The sequence below is a fragment of the Marmota marmota genome, unplaced genomic scaffold (genome assembly GCF_001458135.2).
Source record: "Marmota marmota marmota unplaced genomic scaffold, marMar, whole genome shotgun sequence".
Taxonomy (NCBI): Eukaryota; Metazoa; Chordata; class Mammalia; order Rodentia; family Sciuridae; genus Marmota; species Marmota marmota.
This window is the reverse complement of record NW_026000016.1, coordinates 34392785-34408927: the sequence shown is the minus strand read 5'-3', so window position 1 is coordinate 34408927 and position 16143 is coordinate 34392785. Positions and strand designations below refer to the sequence as shown.

Genomic DNA, 16143 nt, shown 5'->3' with positions numbered 1-16143 from the left:
TCAATGAAAACACAGCCAGAGAGGGAGGAAGTCACCGAAGTTCAGCAGCTAATTTGAGTAAAGTTCTTGAGAGCAGACAAAGCAATTAGCATATTAGAGCTAAGTGGGTGGATTTGGGGGATATTTAGGAGACAATTGACAGGGCTTGTAGATTAATTTGGGGACTGAAGGAATAAATCAATTTCTGAGCAGCTGGATGATGGAGGCTTTTGTTATATAAAAACAACCTGAGAAGCATCTTTGAAGGGAAGATGGTGAATCCCTGTCAGAGCTTAGAACATGCTGAGCAGGACACACTGTGAGACATTCTGTGAGAGGCACTTCCTGGGGATCTGGATGTACAGTCTGTCCTCAGGAGAAAGACCTGGGTTCTGGGTATAGAGGTACCAGTTAGCAGCATAGGGATAGTGACTGAGGGTACAAGAAAAGGAGCCCCTTTTTCCTGAGAAGAAGAAGGGGGAGAAAGAGGAAGGATGGTAGGAGCCAGCAGTATTGGCTGTTGGGAAGTGAAGGAGATAAAGGTTGAGATATGGCCATTAGGCTTAGAAATCAGAGCTTACTGGTGACCTCCAAGTGGGGAATCTCTGGGAAATGGTGCAAGTGAAGGCTAGATCTTATGTCAGAGACTGAGAATCACCAAAACCAGTTCCTTCCCCCAGCCCCCTAGCACTTAGCCAAACTCCATGTGACTGAGTTCTGGCCAGTGGACTGTGGTGGCCATGGGAGGAGAATCATGCACTGTCATCTCCAGGATGCAGCCCCTCACCCATCCTCTGTGCACACTCTCCTCCCTAAATCTCCAGTCAAAATAGAAGAGCTGGTGGGGAGACTCCAAGGTCTTGGGGACACAGGTCACAGGGCACAAGAAAAATCAGTCCCATGGGAGCATGGACACCTGGGGTTAGCTGTGGAGTGGGAGAGCAGCCAGTCGAACAGCAGTGATAGAAGGGATCAGAGCAGGTCAGCAGTCAGAACAGATGAGTTTTAGAAATCAGGTCAGCTAGAGGGATCCTCAAGAACAGGCAAATCCTACCAACCAAAGTTGACAGCCAGTGCTTCCCGCAGGGCCTGCAAGTGCTGGAGTTGAAACACAGCAGTAGCAAAATGCTTGCTGCACAATGCTAGCTTTATGTGTCCATCCTCACAGCCACATTGGCCCCTGGGACCTGGCTGAGTCCACTCTACCCAGATGGGTTGTTCACCTGGACTGTACGGTCCTGGCCAGCCTTGAGCCAACCGGAACACATGCCACATTTGAACACCAGCAGAACAGGATCCGCCCTGACTCACATCCTTTTTGCATGACCCAGCCTGACTCTATTAGCTCAGCAGTCAGACCACCCGTGTTCTCAGCCTGGTTCTGCTGCTCTCCAGGAGAGACCTTGAGCAAGTCCCTTCCCCTCGCTACACCTGAATCCCTCATCTGCAGAGTGAAGGGATAGACTGGATGACTTTCGTGTCTCTTGTACTAAAAACATTGCACCCTGCTCCTGAAACAGTCGAATTCAGGAAATTTTGGTTGGTGCTTCCAGTAGGCGTTAGCCCTGTTCTCTGGCACCAGCCTTCCAATGCCTGAAGAGGAGATTTTGCAGCCTTGAGCTTATGCAAGTTAAAGGCGACCAGGCAGACCTCCACCAGAAGGGGGAGCCTCCCAGGAGAGGAGGGGGTGTTGATAACCTCTATGTCTGGAGTTAGCAAATCCTTCACCTTGGGAGGGTCTGCAAGGTGTTTTTCTCCCTTTCTACTTTTGTACCCATCTACATTTATAACAAAGCATTTTCCTTTCTGTTCCCATTTCTTGTTCTGGTTATGACAGGATAGCTCCGCCCTCCACATCCCCCTTGAAGAAGGATGGGGACCACCTTCCCAGATTTTCTGGGTTGGCTTGGTTCTAACCTTTCCTAAGAGAATAGAGATGGACAGAACTTATGAGAGAAAATTGTTCCTTGCCTGGTATGGTAGCACACTCCTGGAATCCCAGCTCCTCCAGGAGGCTGAGGCAGGAGGATCACAAGTTTGCGGTTAGACTCAGCAACTTAGCAAGACTCTGTCTCAAAATTAAAAAAAAAAAAAGGACTAAGGAGACTGCTCAGTAGTAAAGTGCTCCTGGATTCAATCCCCAGTATCAAAAAGAAAAAAAAAATATTCCTCTTCTCATCTCCCATCATAAATTCCTCCCCATCAATAATAAGGGGACAGACTTTTCCAGGGATTCAGGCTAATATAAAGTAAGTTTGTCCTCTGATCCTATACCTACTTACAGAAGGGAAAGGTGACCTGGGAATAGACACAGCAGTTGGGAAAAAAGTCCTGGAATAGAAAATCTTACATGACAGTCTAGCATGGGTGTGAGCTGGCCAAGATGCAGGGCCAGCTGGGTCAATGACTTCTGAAGACACAGGGGTGCAGTGAAATCCTGCCCATTTATGCTTTGCCACAGCCCCCACAAGGGTGTCTCGGCCAACTATCATGGATGTGGCTTTGGAGGAGATGAACAGGAGAGGGAAACAAGACCCATGAGCTATGAAACAACGCGGGGAAGATGACCACCCCAGAAAGAGGAACTGTACTGTGCTCCTAAATTCCAACAACTTGGAGAAAGGAGAGACAATATCCATCTTTATTGTTATCCCAATTCTAGAGGAAATGATCCTGCAGAAACCTACTAGCTGCCAAAGCAGATGAGAAGTGACTCCTGAGGCTGGCCTTTTAGCTGGTGGCCTTTCTGCTTGCTGCTCCAGGACGAAGAGTCAGGTGCCTACAGGTTGCCACCCTGAGCCAGGCTGCGGAGGCCACGACTGGCCCTGGAGCTCCTGGCCACAGGTGACCCTGCACACAGATGCAGAGGGAACCTCTTCCCCCAGGTGTGGAAAGGATCAAGGCTCCTCGCTCAGCAGAGGAGGAGCGTCCTCGGGCTTCATCGCGGTAGACAGCTGGCCACAGGGTCCGGCCGAGGCACCTGCACAAAGTTCATGGGGCAGAGCAGCAGCGGGCACATCTTCTCGTGCTCCTTCAGCGCCTCGCTCAGGTGCCGTAGCTCCTCAGTCAGCTTCCCGATCTCCTTCCGCAGCATGGTGTTTTCCTGCTCCAGGCACTCGTACTCCTGTCGAGGAAAGGCAATAGGCACCTGGGTTCTGAGACTGCAGTCCCTTCCTGCGTCCTCCCAGCAGATCTAAAGCGCACCTGCCGGAGAAAGCCTTATGCTGGACCCCTGTCCCCTCCACCGCTCACATTTATTGGCTTACGGTTTGTTGGCTTATGTTCTCTTCTCCTCCCACTAGGATGAAAGGATCACGAGGACAGAGCTTTGTTTTGTTTTTGTTTTTTTTCAAGCAACTCTAGTGAGGAATAATTCATTTAATCAATCAATTAACTATATATTTTTTTTATTTCATGTTTTTGAGAGAGGGGTTTCACTATGCTGCCGGGGCTGGAGTGCAGGGCTGTTCCAGCATCCCACTACTGCTCGGTTAAAGAGATTTGGCTTGCTCTGCTCCTGACCCGCAGGGGTTCTCCCCTTCTTAGGCAACCTGGTGATTCCTCTGCGGAACTTGGTGCTGATGCCGGTAGTGAACTCCTGGGCTCAAGTGATCCTCCTGCCTCGGCCTCCTGAATAACTGGAACTATAGGGGGAGCTACTGAGTCCCGCTGAAGAATAATTTACAAAAAATAAAATGCATCTATTTTAAATGTGTATTTCAATGAGTGTTGACAAATGTATATGCCCATGTTGATCAATAACACATTTCCACCACTCCAGAAAGTTCCCTTAGATCCTTTTGTGTCAGTCCCCTCCAAGGCTGGCTGATCTGCTTTCTGAAGGTCTTTGCTGGATTCGCACTACACCCCCAGCACCTACCCCCAGCACCCAGAACAGACTCAGAAGGTAGCAAATGTTTGCTGATTGCCCAAATCAAAGCATGAATGCATGTGGCTTTGCTCCGGCACTATTCTGTTGTTTCCATCATATCAGAGTTCACAGAGGCTTAGAACTGCAGGGAATCAAAGAGTACCCTTTGCACAACCCACACAATGTAGAAACCTTCCATAGGTAACTCCAGCCCCTGCATCTATCTTGGGCTGGGCAGTCCCACCTTCAAAGGATTGCCCTTGTCATTTCTGAGCAGCTCTATTAGAAAAAGCTGTTTGGTGTAGCAATCCCAAATCTCTCTCTTCTTCAAACCCACCTATTGGGCTGGGTTCCACCTAATGGAACCACATAGAGTAAATCTAATACTTTTTTTCAACATCGCAGTTCTTGAAATGGTAGGGACAGCCCCACACCACTTCCCCTTAGGTATTCTCTGAGCCCAACTGTCTCAGGTTCTCTGAGTTCCTTGTGGCAGAACTACCAATGCCTCTGCTCTCCTGGACATCATCCCTGACACACATTCCAAGTTGCCAGAATCTCTGAGAAAACATCACTCCTTGAATGCAGTGCATGATTCTGGGGATCATGCAAAGGGAAAATTCCTGGCAGAGGCCTCCTGTGCACCAGACCTAAAATGCTGGGGATTCTCCACGAGCTTGCAGAGAGCTCCGTCAGCATGTGCTGTTTTTCTGTCTCTACTTGGGTGATGATTGATATTCTGGACCTGAAGGGTACAGCTTTACATCTTTCTCCCCTGAATTTCATTCTGTTCATTTGAGCTTCTTTGAGCCAAGCAAAATCTATTGGAATCATAATTGTTTCATCTCATGGACCACTTTAAGCCGTCCAATAACTTGATAAGCAGTTCTTTCTTTTCTTCATCCAAGTCATCAATAAGTTCTCCAACACCCACTCATGGCAGAGCCCTCCAGCATGCTAACAGCAACTATCTCAAGGCTGACAACTGTATTTAAATCTTGCTACAATGTAGTTTTCATTTACATCTAGCTTGATTTGTATGATTAGGCTTTGTTGCCCCCAGGCACACCATGCATATCCTGAGCTGGGGACTCCCTGTTATTACCCATCACACTCCTTTCTTGATAGTGATCTTTAAGAAAAGTATCACTAAGGAAGTCTTATCTGATAGCCCCTAAAGAAACCTGCAAGTTCTCATCCCTACCCCTTTGCTCATGAGGTTCTCCTCAAGTGGACCACCTTCCTCTTTTTCCCATATAGGCCCACTACCTCCAGGAAGGTTTCTCTAATTGCAGCTTCTATAAAACCTACATCTTTTATTATGAGTTCTATTCAGGTCTTGTATCATCTTCAATCTCTCTTATAGTAAATAAAATCTCTCCTCAAAGATCAGAAATGCTTAACACCTAGGATCTTCTGCTACCCTCTTCTCTACCTCCACTCCATGCACCACAGAGCCAGCATCTAGAAGCTCAGCAACTCCTTAAACCTTATCCTCTATCTTCTCTTGCCCTTTCCTCCCTCCCTCCCCACCGAGTACATGCCTCTCTTTCAGAACCAGGGCCCCAGAGGAGTGGCACACAGAGATCATCTCAGCCATTCCTCCACCTCCTGCCCATTACGGAAAGGTTTGCAGGGTGTTCCAAAATACTGTCCAGGACAGCAGGCTTCATTCTCCCTGCTCCCGAACCAGGCTTCTCAGAGTTAGTTTGGCTTCACTAGCAGAATGGGCCTTCAGTCCCTACCCTTGCCCACCATCCCCAGTTCTTTGTGATCTTTTCTGACCTCTGACCAGCTCTAGACCTGGAGTCAGAATTCAGTCTATAAACTCAGCAACAAGCCCTTCATGGGCAAGGGGAGGGTCTGGATGTAAGGACAGGAATAGAGACTGTGGCATCATGGGAAGCTTGCATGCAAGCAGAGAGATGAAAGAGGTTGTGCATGCCCACACACACACACACACACACGCCACACACACACACACACACACACACAGGCCACACACACTCTACTCTGCGACTGGAACTGCCCTTCACCTTCAAGTAAAGTTGATGGTAGATCTGAATGGTTCCAATGAGATAACATTTTAACTAGATTCCAAAGAACAGGTAGTTTTCTTCCTCAGGCAGAATATCTCAAAACTGCCCTTTTACGGTTATTTTTTTTTTCTCTGAGTTTCTGAGCTTTGTCTCTAGAAGCCACAAGAAGCCCTGAGGCCTAACACCTTCCTGAGGTACCACTACTACGTTCCCCAAACCTCTGCTCGGAAAGTCTTCAGAGCTAGCTGCCTGTCACAAGTCACCAAGCAGGCCCGTCGTCTGCCTTCTCCACAGGGACTTTCTCTTCTGGGATTTAGGTTTTACTCATAAATCTGCTGAGGGACTTTTACTGAGCGAAGGAATAAGAAGGAGAGAAGCAGTGAAAATCTTCAGGTGAGACCAGTTCTATACAAATGAAGAGGAGCTGAGAAGGGGAGGAAGAAGTGGCCAGAGAAGACTGAACGGAAAGAAAAGGGAAAGAATGAAACCCGCTTCAGACAAAGAAGAGATGACTAGATTTAACATAAATAAGGAATGAGAAGGAAACATTAAACTCATGTGATTTCCAAAGAGATGATCCGTCTAGCTTGAATCCTGGTGAGCTGTGAACCTGTTGCGGGAGGGAGGTTTCAGGTCACTGTGCTGCCACCCTGGGAATTTGCCAGGTCATAGCCTCAGAGCAGAGACCTAAAATTAGAGGCAGTGAAATCACTGCAAATCCCAGTTCTGCCTCAGAAATTAAGCTGCCTAAGGCAGTGGTTCTCAGTTGGGGCAATTTTGGCAGTCCCCAGTTGAAGACATCTGAGAAAATTTGCTGATGTCTGCAGACAGTTTTGTTTTTTCACAGATAGGGGAGGGAGGTGATATGCATCCAGTGGGTTGAGGCAGATGTTGCTCGGTGTCCTATGGTGCACAGGACAGCCCCCCAAACAAGAAATTGTCTATCTCCAAATATCAACAGTATTGAGGCTGAAAAAAACTAAAAGAGGTTGAGTGGGGAACTGTCTGGGGGTTGCCAGAGTTCAGTCTTCTAAGGAAGAAGACGGAATTGAGATTGGTAGAGAAGCTGATATGAGTACCAAGGACCAAAGACGATAATTCTGGTGTGAAAGAAAGGAGGGGTAGGAAAAGACCACCAGGAGGACACAGCCAAATACAAACCCAATTTTCATAAGTGAGCCAACTGAAGCTCTGCGAGGCACAGTGACATGTCCAAGGTCACATAGACTTGGGATCTGATGCCTATGTCCAGGTCAACTGCAACTCTCAGGCAGCATCAGCAATTTTGCTCTTGGATGGCAGTGCCTGGGTCTGAATTCCCCTGTGGTGGTTACCAGAAGTAAGAGGCCATGAGATTTCAGGACTTTACAATTTACCCCTTCCCGAGCCTTAAGCTGATGCACTTCCCAGCAGATGCTGTGTCATCAGCAAGGACTGTACAAATTAGTGTCATAATCAGTTTCTGAACCAACTGGGTACTGACATGAAACATTCTCTTAAAACATGCAATGTCTGAAAGAACCATGGCAACACATACCACAACGGTATTGCCCAAGTACTTTGTCAGTTTTGTGACATTTAGGGCTCTTGGGGATGGCATTGCTGCCTTCCTTTTCTGACTCAAAATTCTTTCTCAGTCTGACATGTTTGGGTGCCTGGTCAAACCAATCTGACCCATTTCTGAGCCAACTTCCAGCTCCTCTCAGAGAGCCTGGCCCATCACTTGGGTGCCACTTGTGAATGTGGATTCCGGTGTGCGCCAGATGTTCAGAGATGGATGGAGGTCTAAAGCCCACGAGAGGCATAAGCGCAGTGAAGGGATGATTTGAAAACGGTGAACATGGAGGGTCACAGACACCTGCTGGGAACTGCTTCTCATTGCCACCGTCCAATTGCCAGCAACTGACCCATGGCCTGGGGGACACTCTGAGAAGTGAGCCCAGCTCTTCTCTCCCCGGGCTCCCCTGGCCTATCTCACTTTGATGGAATCATCTGTCTTTCAAGATGGAGAACTGGAAGCAGAGGGAAATGGCCAAGAAACTCAAAACAGTGGAAGCTGAAGGAATGCTTTCAGGTTGCTAGAGGTGACAGGGGCTCAAAAATAACTGGGTGTGTGAGTAAGGTGAACAGAAGAGAAAAGTGGTAATTTTAAACAAAGCAGGCTCTGATCATTACCCGTGGAGGTATTCGAGAAAGGCAAGTGAAGAGTCTGAACTACTTTGACATTAGGAATTCCACACAGTGCTGGGATAGGGGAGCCAATGAGGAAAGTCCTTTTGCGGGACTACTATCTCTAGCAGGGACCAAGCAGCTTCCTGAGTCCCTGAAAACCTCCTAGTGATCTGGTGGGTTTTGCTCTCAGTGACTCCTTCCTGGATGTGACCTGGGAGCCCCAGGTGTCTCCAGGGGCTTTCTGCTGTGACCCATATAAGTGTGCTAAGTGTTCTGCCCTCAGGCCACTGGAGCGAAGTAATTCTTTACCACATTCTTTCTACAGTCATCTTCACCTCTAGTATGTAGATTTAGTCATTTAACGTCCTACCACTAAACTGGTGGCCATACAGAAAAGGGATTCCTGTAATCATGAAGCCTTCCTGGTAGGAGGCTGGAAATCCACAGGGAAGGAATTATTCATGAGGAACCTTTTGGTCCAGAGGTGATGTTCCTCTCATTCTGCAAAAAGTTTGGGATGCATTTTTACTTTCCTAAGCCATTTGCTTACCCCCTGATACCTTCTTTGTGTGTAGCTACTGAGGTAAGGTGAGGGGTAGTTTTGGGGTCTGTATATAGAGAGAGCCAGTGTCCTGACTTTGACACTGTGTTTCTCAACAGGGCTGCCTTGCTGAGGTGATCTGCCGGTGGTGTATATTCTGACGTATGCCTCAGGCCACACTGAGGAAGAGGAGAAGGGGGTGTTCTTTCCTGTAGGGACTGGGCTCCAGATCAAGCCACACCAGTTATGGAAAGGACAGAAGCAAAACTGTCAGGCAACCAGAGCCTATGGGTAAGAGGACAGGAAGGAGCCCCATGGAAGGCCTCATGGTTCAAGAGGGACCAGAAAATAGCAGCTCAACTCACAATAGCTAAACTATGGAATCAACCTAGGTGTCCTTCAGTAGATGAATGGATAAAGAAAATGTGGTATATATACTCAATGGAATATTATTCATCTTTAAAGAAGAATGAAAATTATGGTATTTGCCAGTAAATGGATGGAGTTGGAAAATATCATGCTAAGCAAAATAAGCCAATACCAAAAAACCAAAGGCCAAATGTCTTCTCTAATATGAAGATGCTAATTCACAATGGGGTGGCACTAGAAAAGAATAGAGTTACCTTAGATTAGGTAGAGGGAAGTGATGGGAGGGGATGTGGGGACAGAAAGGATTGTAGAATAAAACAGACATTATTACTTTATGTGTAAATGTGAATGCATGACCATTATGCTTCTGCAACACGTACATTCAGAAAAATGAGAAATTATATCCCATGTATGTATGATATATCAAAGTGCATAAATGCATTCTCCTGTCCTGTGTAACTAATTAAAACAAATAAGAAAATTAAATTAAAGAAAGAAAAAAGAGGGACTATAAAGGGGTAAATGTGGTTCCCAGGCACCTGGTTCACTTAATTATCAAATCCAACAATGTTAGAGATTGAGAGAGAACCCATGCTTCATCTGGGGGTCTTTTTTGACAATGCAATAGAGCCAAATGAATATTTTTCTTTCTTTTTTTCAGTGCTGGAGATGGAACCCGGGTCTCTCAAATGCTAGGCAAGTGTCCTACCACTGAGCTACATCTCCAGCCAATAAGCTTTATGAATATTCATTCTACCTTCTGTGGTAGATGGAATAATGGCCCCTCAAAGATGTCCATATCTGGATCTCTGGAACCTGTGTCTGTATCTCCTCACATAGCAGAGGGGACTTTGCAGATGCAGTTAAGCCGAGTAAAGTGAGAGATTGTCCTGGATTACCTAGGCAGGTATAATGTGATCATGTGGGTCCTTGTGTGTGAAAGAGGAGTTAGGAGAATGAGCAGGAGATGTGATGATGGAGCCAGTAACAGAGTAACAGCACGGAGAAGACTTGACTGGCCATTGCTGTGTTTGAAGATGGAAGGGAATCACAACCTGAGGAACATGGAAGCCTCTAGAAGGTGGAAAAATCAAGGAAACAGATCTTCACCAGAGCTTCCAGAAAGAATGCAGCCCTGATGACACCTTGATTTTAGCCCAGGGACACGCATCTCAAAAGGTCCAACTACCAACACTCTAAAATAGTAAATTTGTTGTTTTATGTCACCACATTTGTAAGAATTTGTTACAGCAGTTTAAAAAGAAAAAGAAAAAGAAAAAATTAACATGCCTTCTGTGGGAAATCTTGCACTTCCCAAGGACAGGAATGAGATCTTCTTCTTTTTGTGACCCAAAAGTCTTGCCCACAGGAGTGCTTAATAAATATTTGTAGAATGGATCTACTTGACCTACTCCATGAAAGACCTTGTTCAAGACACTTAGCCACCACTGTATACATAATCACTCAGGACTTACAATTGATAATACACCTGACTTGGACTAGAAACTTCTCAAGGGCTCTTGTTGTCCAGCTGTTCAGACCAGTATACATGGTCTGAATGAAGGGCCATGAACTAACTGTGAGCCACAAGCCCCCTCTGGGGGATATTTGGTAACACGAAGCTAGAACCACAATTGCCTCAGGAGCAAGGGGGAAGGAAGAAAGGAGGCAAAGGGTATTGTAATTCTTCTGTAAAAATTTTACAGAATAAAGGACGGAAAGGCCTTCCCTGACTCTAGTCTGGACACTCTAGTCTCTTTATAGGGCCAACTATCCTACTCAGGAAAGAATCTGACATCTATAACTTTGCCACACTGTAAATTTACATTGGTGTGTCATGTCTCTCTGGGGTATGTGCATTCAGAATTTGTTCTCTGTGCACTGCTAGAAGACTTTTTTCAGAAATTTTCTTCTCCTTCTCAATTATACATGAGTGTCTGTGCTGTCAATGTTCCAGAATGTTCTTTCTGAATCAATCTATGATGAGAAAGCATGGCAGGAAACAGTGAAACTAAAATCTTTAATTAAGCACATCTACTCCATGCAGAGACTGCCAGGAAATTCCTTGGATAGATCTCAAGTGCTTTTGAGGTCAGTTCCTGGTATGCACAGTTGCCATTCCCAGCCATGGGATTCCATGGGTTTATGCTTAAGGATTGAGGAAAATGAAATAGTTGAAGATAAATCCCAGTCTGGGGTCTGCATGTGCCCACTGAAAAGTCATGTATTGGAAACTTGGTCCTATATGCAGTAGTGTTAGGAAGTAAGACCTTTGGGAAGTGATAGTATCATGAAGGTTTTGCTTCTGTGAAAAGATTAATCTATTAATGGGTTATCATGAGAATGGCTTTTTATAAAACAAATTCTTTTGGTTTGTTTGCCCTGACATCATGTGATACCCTCTGCCATGTTTTAATGCAGCAAGAAGGCCCTCACTAGATGCAAAGCCAATGATGGCATCTTGCTTTTTGAACATCCCAGACTCTAGAACTTGAGCCAAATAAACTATTCTTTATAAATTACCCAACCTGTGGCAGTCAGTTATAGCAACAGAAAACAGACTCAGACACCAGGCTTCTGATATGAGTGATAAGAAATGTGGCTGGTTTACTATAATGTGAAGATCCTGTGAAGACAGTCTCAGAGTGAACAGACTTGGCACTCCATTATGAATGTGGTTCATCCCAGGAGCCTGCAGCAGACCCATCTGGAGACGTCTAAGCAAATGGTGTGGTTTGGGTCTAGGGCATTTATTAATGTTTGAAGCTGATGTTCTGAAGAACAGATTAGTAGATAAATAAATAAATCTTCCAGTGTGAGATTAAGAAACAGCAGAGTCTGAAGCCCTGATCAATACCATCATTTAAGAAAACAAAGATAGAAAAGTTAACAAAGAAATTTTAAAAAAAAAGATGAAGAGGATCATGATAACTAGGAAATGCAGTCTTTTAGAGGCAAGAGGAGAAAGCTTCAAGAAGGAATGAGTGAAAGGTATCAAAAGTTTCAGCAAGATCAAGGAGGATAAAAACAGGATGAAGCTCCTGTTGGCCTCCAGGACAGCAACTTCTGCAGGGGTATATGTGTCTACATGCATTAGGTAGAGGAAGGAGAAGCAGGAATGAAATTATAGAAGAGGAATCAATAGAAACCAAAGGCACAGAGACAGCAAGCATAAGCTATTCTTTTTTTTTTTTTCTTCAGTACTGTAGATGGTACCCAGGAACTTGCATGTGTGTGAGGTAGGCACTCTACCCACTCTACCACTGATCTACACCCACAGCTAAAAGTGGATACTGTTTTTAAGAAGAAGAGGTGTGTTTGGTGCGGTGGCATACACCTGTAATCCCAGCAGCTCAGGAGACTGAGACAGCAAGATTGCAAGTTCAAAGCCAGCCTCAGCAAAAGTGAGGCACTGAGCAACTCAGTGAGACCCTGTCTCTAAAGAAATACAAAATAGGGCTGGGATGTGGCTCAGTGGTTGAGTGCCCCTGGTTCAATCCCCAGTACCAAAAAAACAAACCAAAAACAACAACAACAACAAAAAAAAAAACAGACAAGTGAAGGAAGAAAAGAAATGGAGCAAGAACTTGAAAGACAATCAGAATCAAGAAAGGGAATTTTGGGGGGCTGGGGTTGTGGCTCAGTGGTAGAGCGCTTGCCTAGCATGTTAGAGGCCCTGGGTTCAATCCTCAGCATCATTAAAAAAAAAAAAAAGGGCCCTTTGTCTTGTTTTATAATGCAAGAAACTTAAATGTGAGAGGCACCCCGTGGACTGGGGAGAGATGAAGAGGTCCACAAGCAAAGAATCAGAACACTGGGCTGGAAAGACCCAGCAGAATCAGATGTGTGCAGAATTTAGTAACGACAAGGACATTGTTATGGGCAGAGCGTGGCTCCTCCTCATGGCTCTCATGTGGTTCTGCCCCACCACACAGTCTCACCTCATGGAGTTTGTCAGCCTTCTGGGTCTGCTTCTTCCGACTTCTCTGAGCAGCAACTCGGTTTTTTTCTCTCCTTCGGACCTTCCTGTCATCATCCTCAGGACTCTGGGGGATGACATTTGGGGAGGTGTGATGTCGATGCCCTTGCCTTGCCTTTGTCTGCCCTCTTTCTTCTCTCTGAACGTCACTCACTGAGCGCCAGCATTTCCTTTATTACTGATGTTGCTCCATCAGCGGGCTAATGGTAGCTTCTTAAGGGGCACTCACTGCATGCTGGGCCTCTGCTTAGCTGTTAGTCCCCAAGACTGCCCTGAGAAATGTGTACTGTGGCTGTCATTTAAAAGATGAGCAATAAGAGGGCTGGAGGTGCTAAGTGTGGTGGTGCACACCTGAAATTCCCACCTGGGAGGCTGAAGTAGGATGATTACAAGTTCAAGGCCAGCCTGGGCAATTTAGCAAGATCCTGTCTCAAAATAACATTTGCAAAAGGTTAGGAATACAGGTCAGCGTGCTTGCTATCATGAGCGAGGCCCCGGGTTCAATCCTCAGTACTAGGGTAGGGGAAGGTAAGGGCTGCAGCTGAAGCTGTAGCTCAGTAATAAAGGGCTTGCCTAGCATGTGTGAGGCCCTAGATTCTATAAAAGAAAGATGAGGAATAAGAAACTCAGATAGGTTAAGGAACTTGCTCCAGGTATCACAGCTAGTATGGGGGTAAGTGGGAAGTGGAACTCAGGTCTGTTAGTCTTCAAACCAACGTTCACAAACCTCTATCCCACAAAGGCGTAGGCCTGGAAGAGTTGTGGTATAAGTGTTGCTCATCTGAGCCTGGGAAAACTGGAGGCCATCTGCTCTCTGGAACTTGCTGTGTGTCAGCTCTTACACCATCACACTAGCAGGTACTTTTGATACTATGGGCAAATCATGGTTACACACTTGTAACTGATTGCAACTATATAACTCTACCAATGCACACCCCTAACAATGTGCTCATTTGAACAATGCCTGACTGATATTTTGCTTTGGAGGTCAGAGTAAATAAAAAATCCAATCCATGATATGTCCTGAAAGCCTTGCTATCAATGAGATTCAGCCAAATGGAGTCAAATCCTTCAAGAGATACTGTGAAACAGGCAGGCAGAATAACACACTTACCATGGTAAAGACACTTCACTCATTATAGGAAACACGAAAAAGAACAGCAATATTTGCTTTCCAGAACCCCATGAGAAGATACCAAGGGAGAAAAAAAAATATTACCCTTAAGGGTTTTAAAAAACAAGAGGTGAATGGGGTACAGATCAAAGAAAGCTCCTCAATTATTACTATTAATGAAAGCAAATATCAAAAACACCTAATAATGATATTTTCAGTTATCATTTTATTTAGTCTTATATTCTGAATAAGAAAGACACACCATCTCTCCAATTACTGAAGGTAAGAATTTCCAACATATGCAAAAATAAAAGGAGAAGAATAAACAACATACATAACAAATAGAAGTGGCCTGGAGACAATGCTGCAGGGTACAGAGATGGTGTAAAAATGTAGTACATATCCTGAACATCACAGGGCAGGGACATGTGGTGTAGAATATGGAACTTTAGCATAAACTTTACAATCTCACTGATCCTAATTTTGTATTATCAATAAGACCTTGGGTAAATGGTTTAAATTTTCTGAATTTCCAATTTTCTCATTAAGTGTGATACATTCATTCTTTCAATAAATATAACTGAGCATCTACCATGTGCCAGGCATTCTCCTAGGCACTAGAAATACAAGCCCAGAACAACGGGTCATTGACCTCTGCTGCTTTCTGCCAAAAGGCCTGAGGTTTGGGGCTAGTGTACCATGCAATTAGACTTTGTCCTAAAACTCCCTATACACAGTATGCTCTCCAGCAGTTACTAGTCTTTGTTGAGGTTGCTATTTTTAATTGAATCTCTGACAGTACTTGTCACTAAATCATGTCTTTCTATTCTCCATAATAAAAAAAGGCATAGGACACACAGGATTGACATGCATCCTGCCCTCTGGGAGCTAACCCTCTAAACTGGTAACCCTCACCTATCATATGTGGTCACACCTGCCAACCTGACTGGAACATTTAATTAAGGCACAAAGGTTTGCAAAGTCAAGAAGTATTTATATATTAATGATATCTCATTTAGACCTCATAAAAACTCTGAGATGTTGTTATATTTTTATAGGTGGGTTAACTGTGGCTTGGAATCATCAAATTATCAAGATTATTGAACCTGCGTGGCCAAGGTGAGACCCAAACTCAGATCTCTGTGACATTCTAGTGTCCCTGGATGACACTATGTGCTTGGGAGGGGGCAGCCATAAGAATAAAAGACTCAATCCTGATCCTAAAGCAGCTGGGTGCAATGCCTCCTAATGGCCATCTCGGCGGGAAACATGATTTCAGTTTCCTGTCTGGCGCAGTTGTAAAAGTTGCTGGGGACAACGCAGAGGACTGCCTGGATGGACGTAAGGGGTTTTCACCAGCGCTGGGGTGAAGTCTGCTCGCGGAGGGGTCCCTATCGAATACTGCTAGCTGAACCATTCTGTTCCCCATACGGGCGGCAACAAGGAGGTTGGATGTGGGGACGTGGGGACGAACCGCAAATTCAGTCTTTGGACCGAATTCCCCCACCTGGCGCTCTAGCTCACTCCTGGAGCGGCGGGTAAGAGCCAAGCACGTGAAAAGTAGAGTGGGAGCTGATCGCCCCGCAGGACCCGGGCTGCGCCGGACGCCCCACGTGCGGGTGAGCGCAGGTTGCCGGGCCCATTTAGGTATAGGCGCCCTCAGGTCTTCACGGTCGGAGGCACTGAAGCTATCCTAGGCGCCGCGGACACCGAGCTTGAGCTGGGCGACCGGACACATCGGGGGCCCCTGAGTCCTCCCCCACCTCCCGCCCCACTCTCGGTCGTCCGGTGCTAGGGGATGCGCCCTACACCCCCGCACCTTCGCGGTCACCACCCGGAAACTCCAGCACCCACCTCCTGCTTCCCCGCGGCGTCCCTCGCCCCTAGCCCAGCTAGGCATCAGTGCCCTCGCGCCCCTGAGGTCCTCCCTGCGCGCCTCGTCCACTACCTGCGGCTGCGGCTGATTCCCAGGCGCCGCGACGCTCCTCTGCAGGACGCTACTGTCGGTCAGGAGCCCTTGCGACATGCCGGGCGCTCCTCTGCTCCGCCCCGCCCCGCCGAGCAGCCTGGCGGAGCAGC

General features: G+C 46.2%; 1 protein-coding gene and 1 non-coding gene across 2 annotated transcripts; one reads left to right on the top strand and one right to left on the bottom strand.

Moving 5' to 3' along the window:
• Window positions 1-2597: 2597 nt before the first annotated feature.
• On the bottom strand, window positions 2598-16137 carry Batf3 (basic leucine zipper ATF-like transcription factor 3). The gene is made up of 3 exons (XM_015483667.2): window positions 16013-16137; window positions 12913-13017; window positions 2598-3103 (listed from the first exon to the last, which is right to left on the bottom strand). The coding sequence occupies exons 1-3, from the start codon at window positions 16088-16090 to the stop codon at window positions 2918-2920; spliced, it is 369 nt and encodes a 122-aa protein (XP_015339153.1). The 5' UTR covers window positions 16091-16137; the 3' UTR covers window positions 2598-2917.
• Window positions 12601-12672, top strand: Trnaa-agc. The gene has a single exon. It is a non-coding gene; the product is annotated as a tRNA-Ala (tRNA).
• Window positions 16138-16143: the final 6 nt, after the last annotated feature.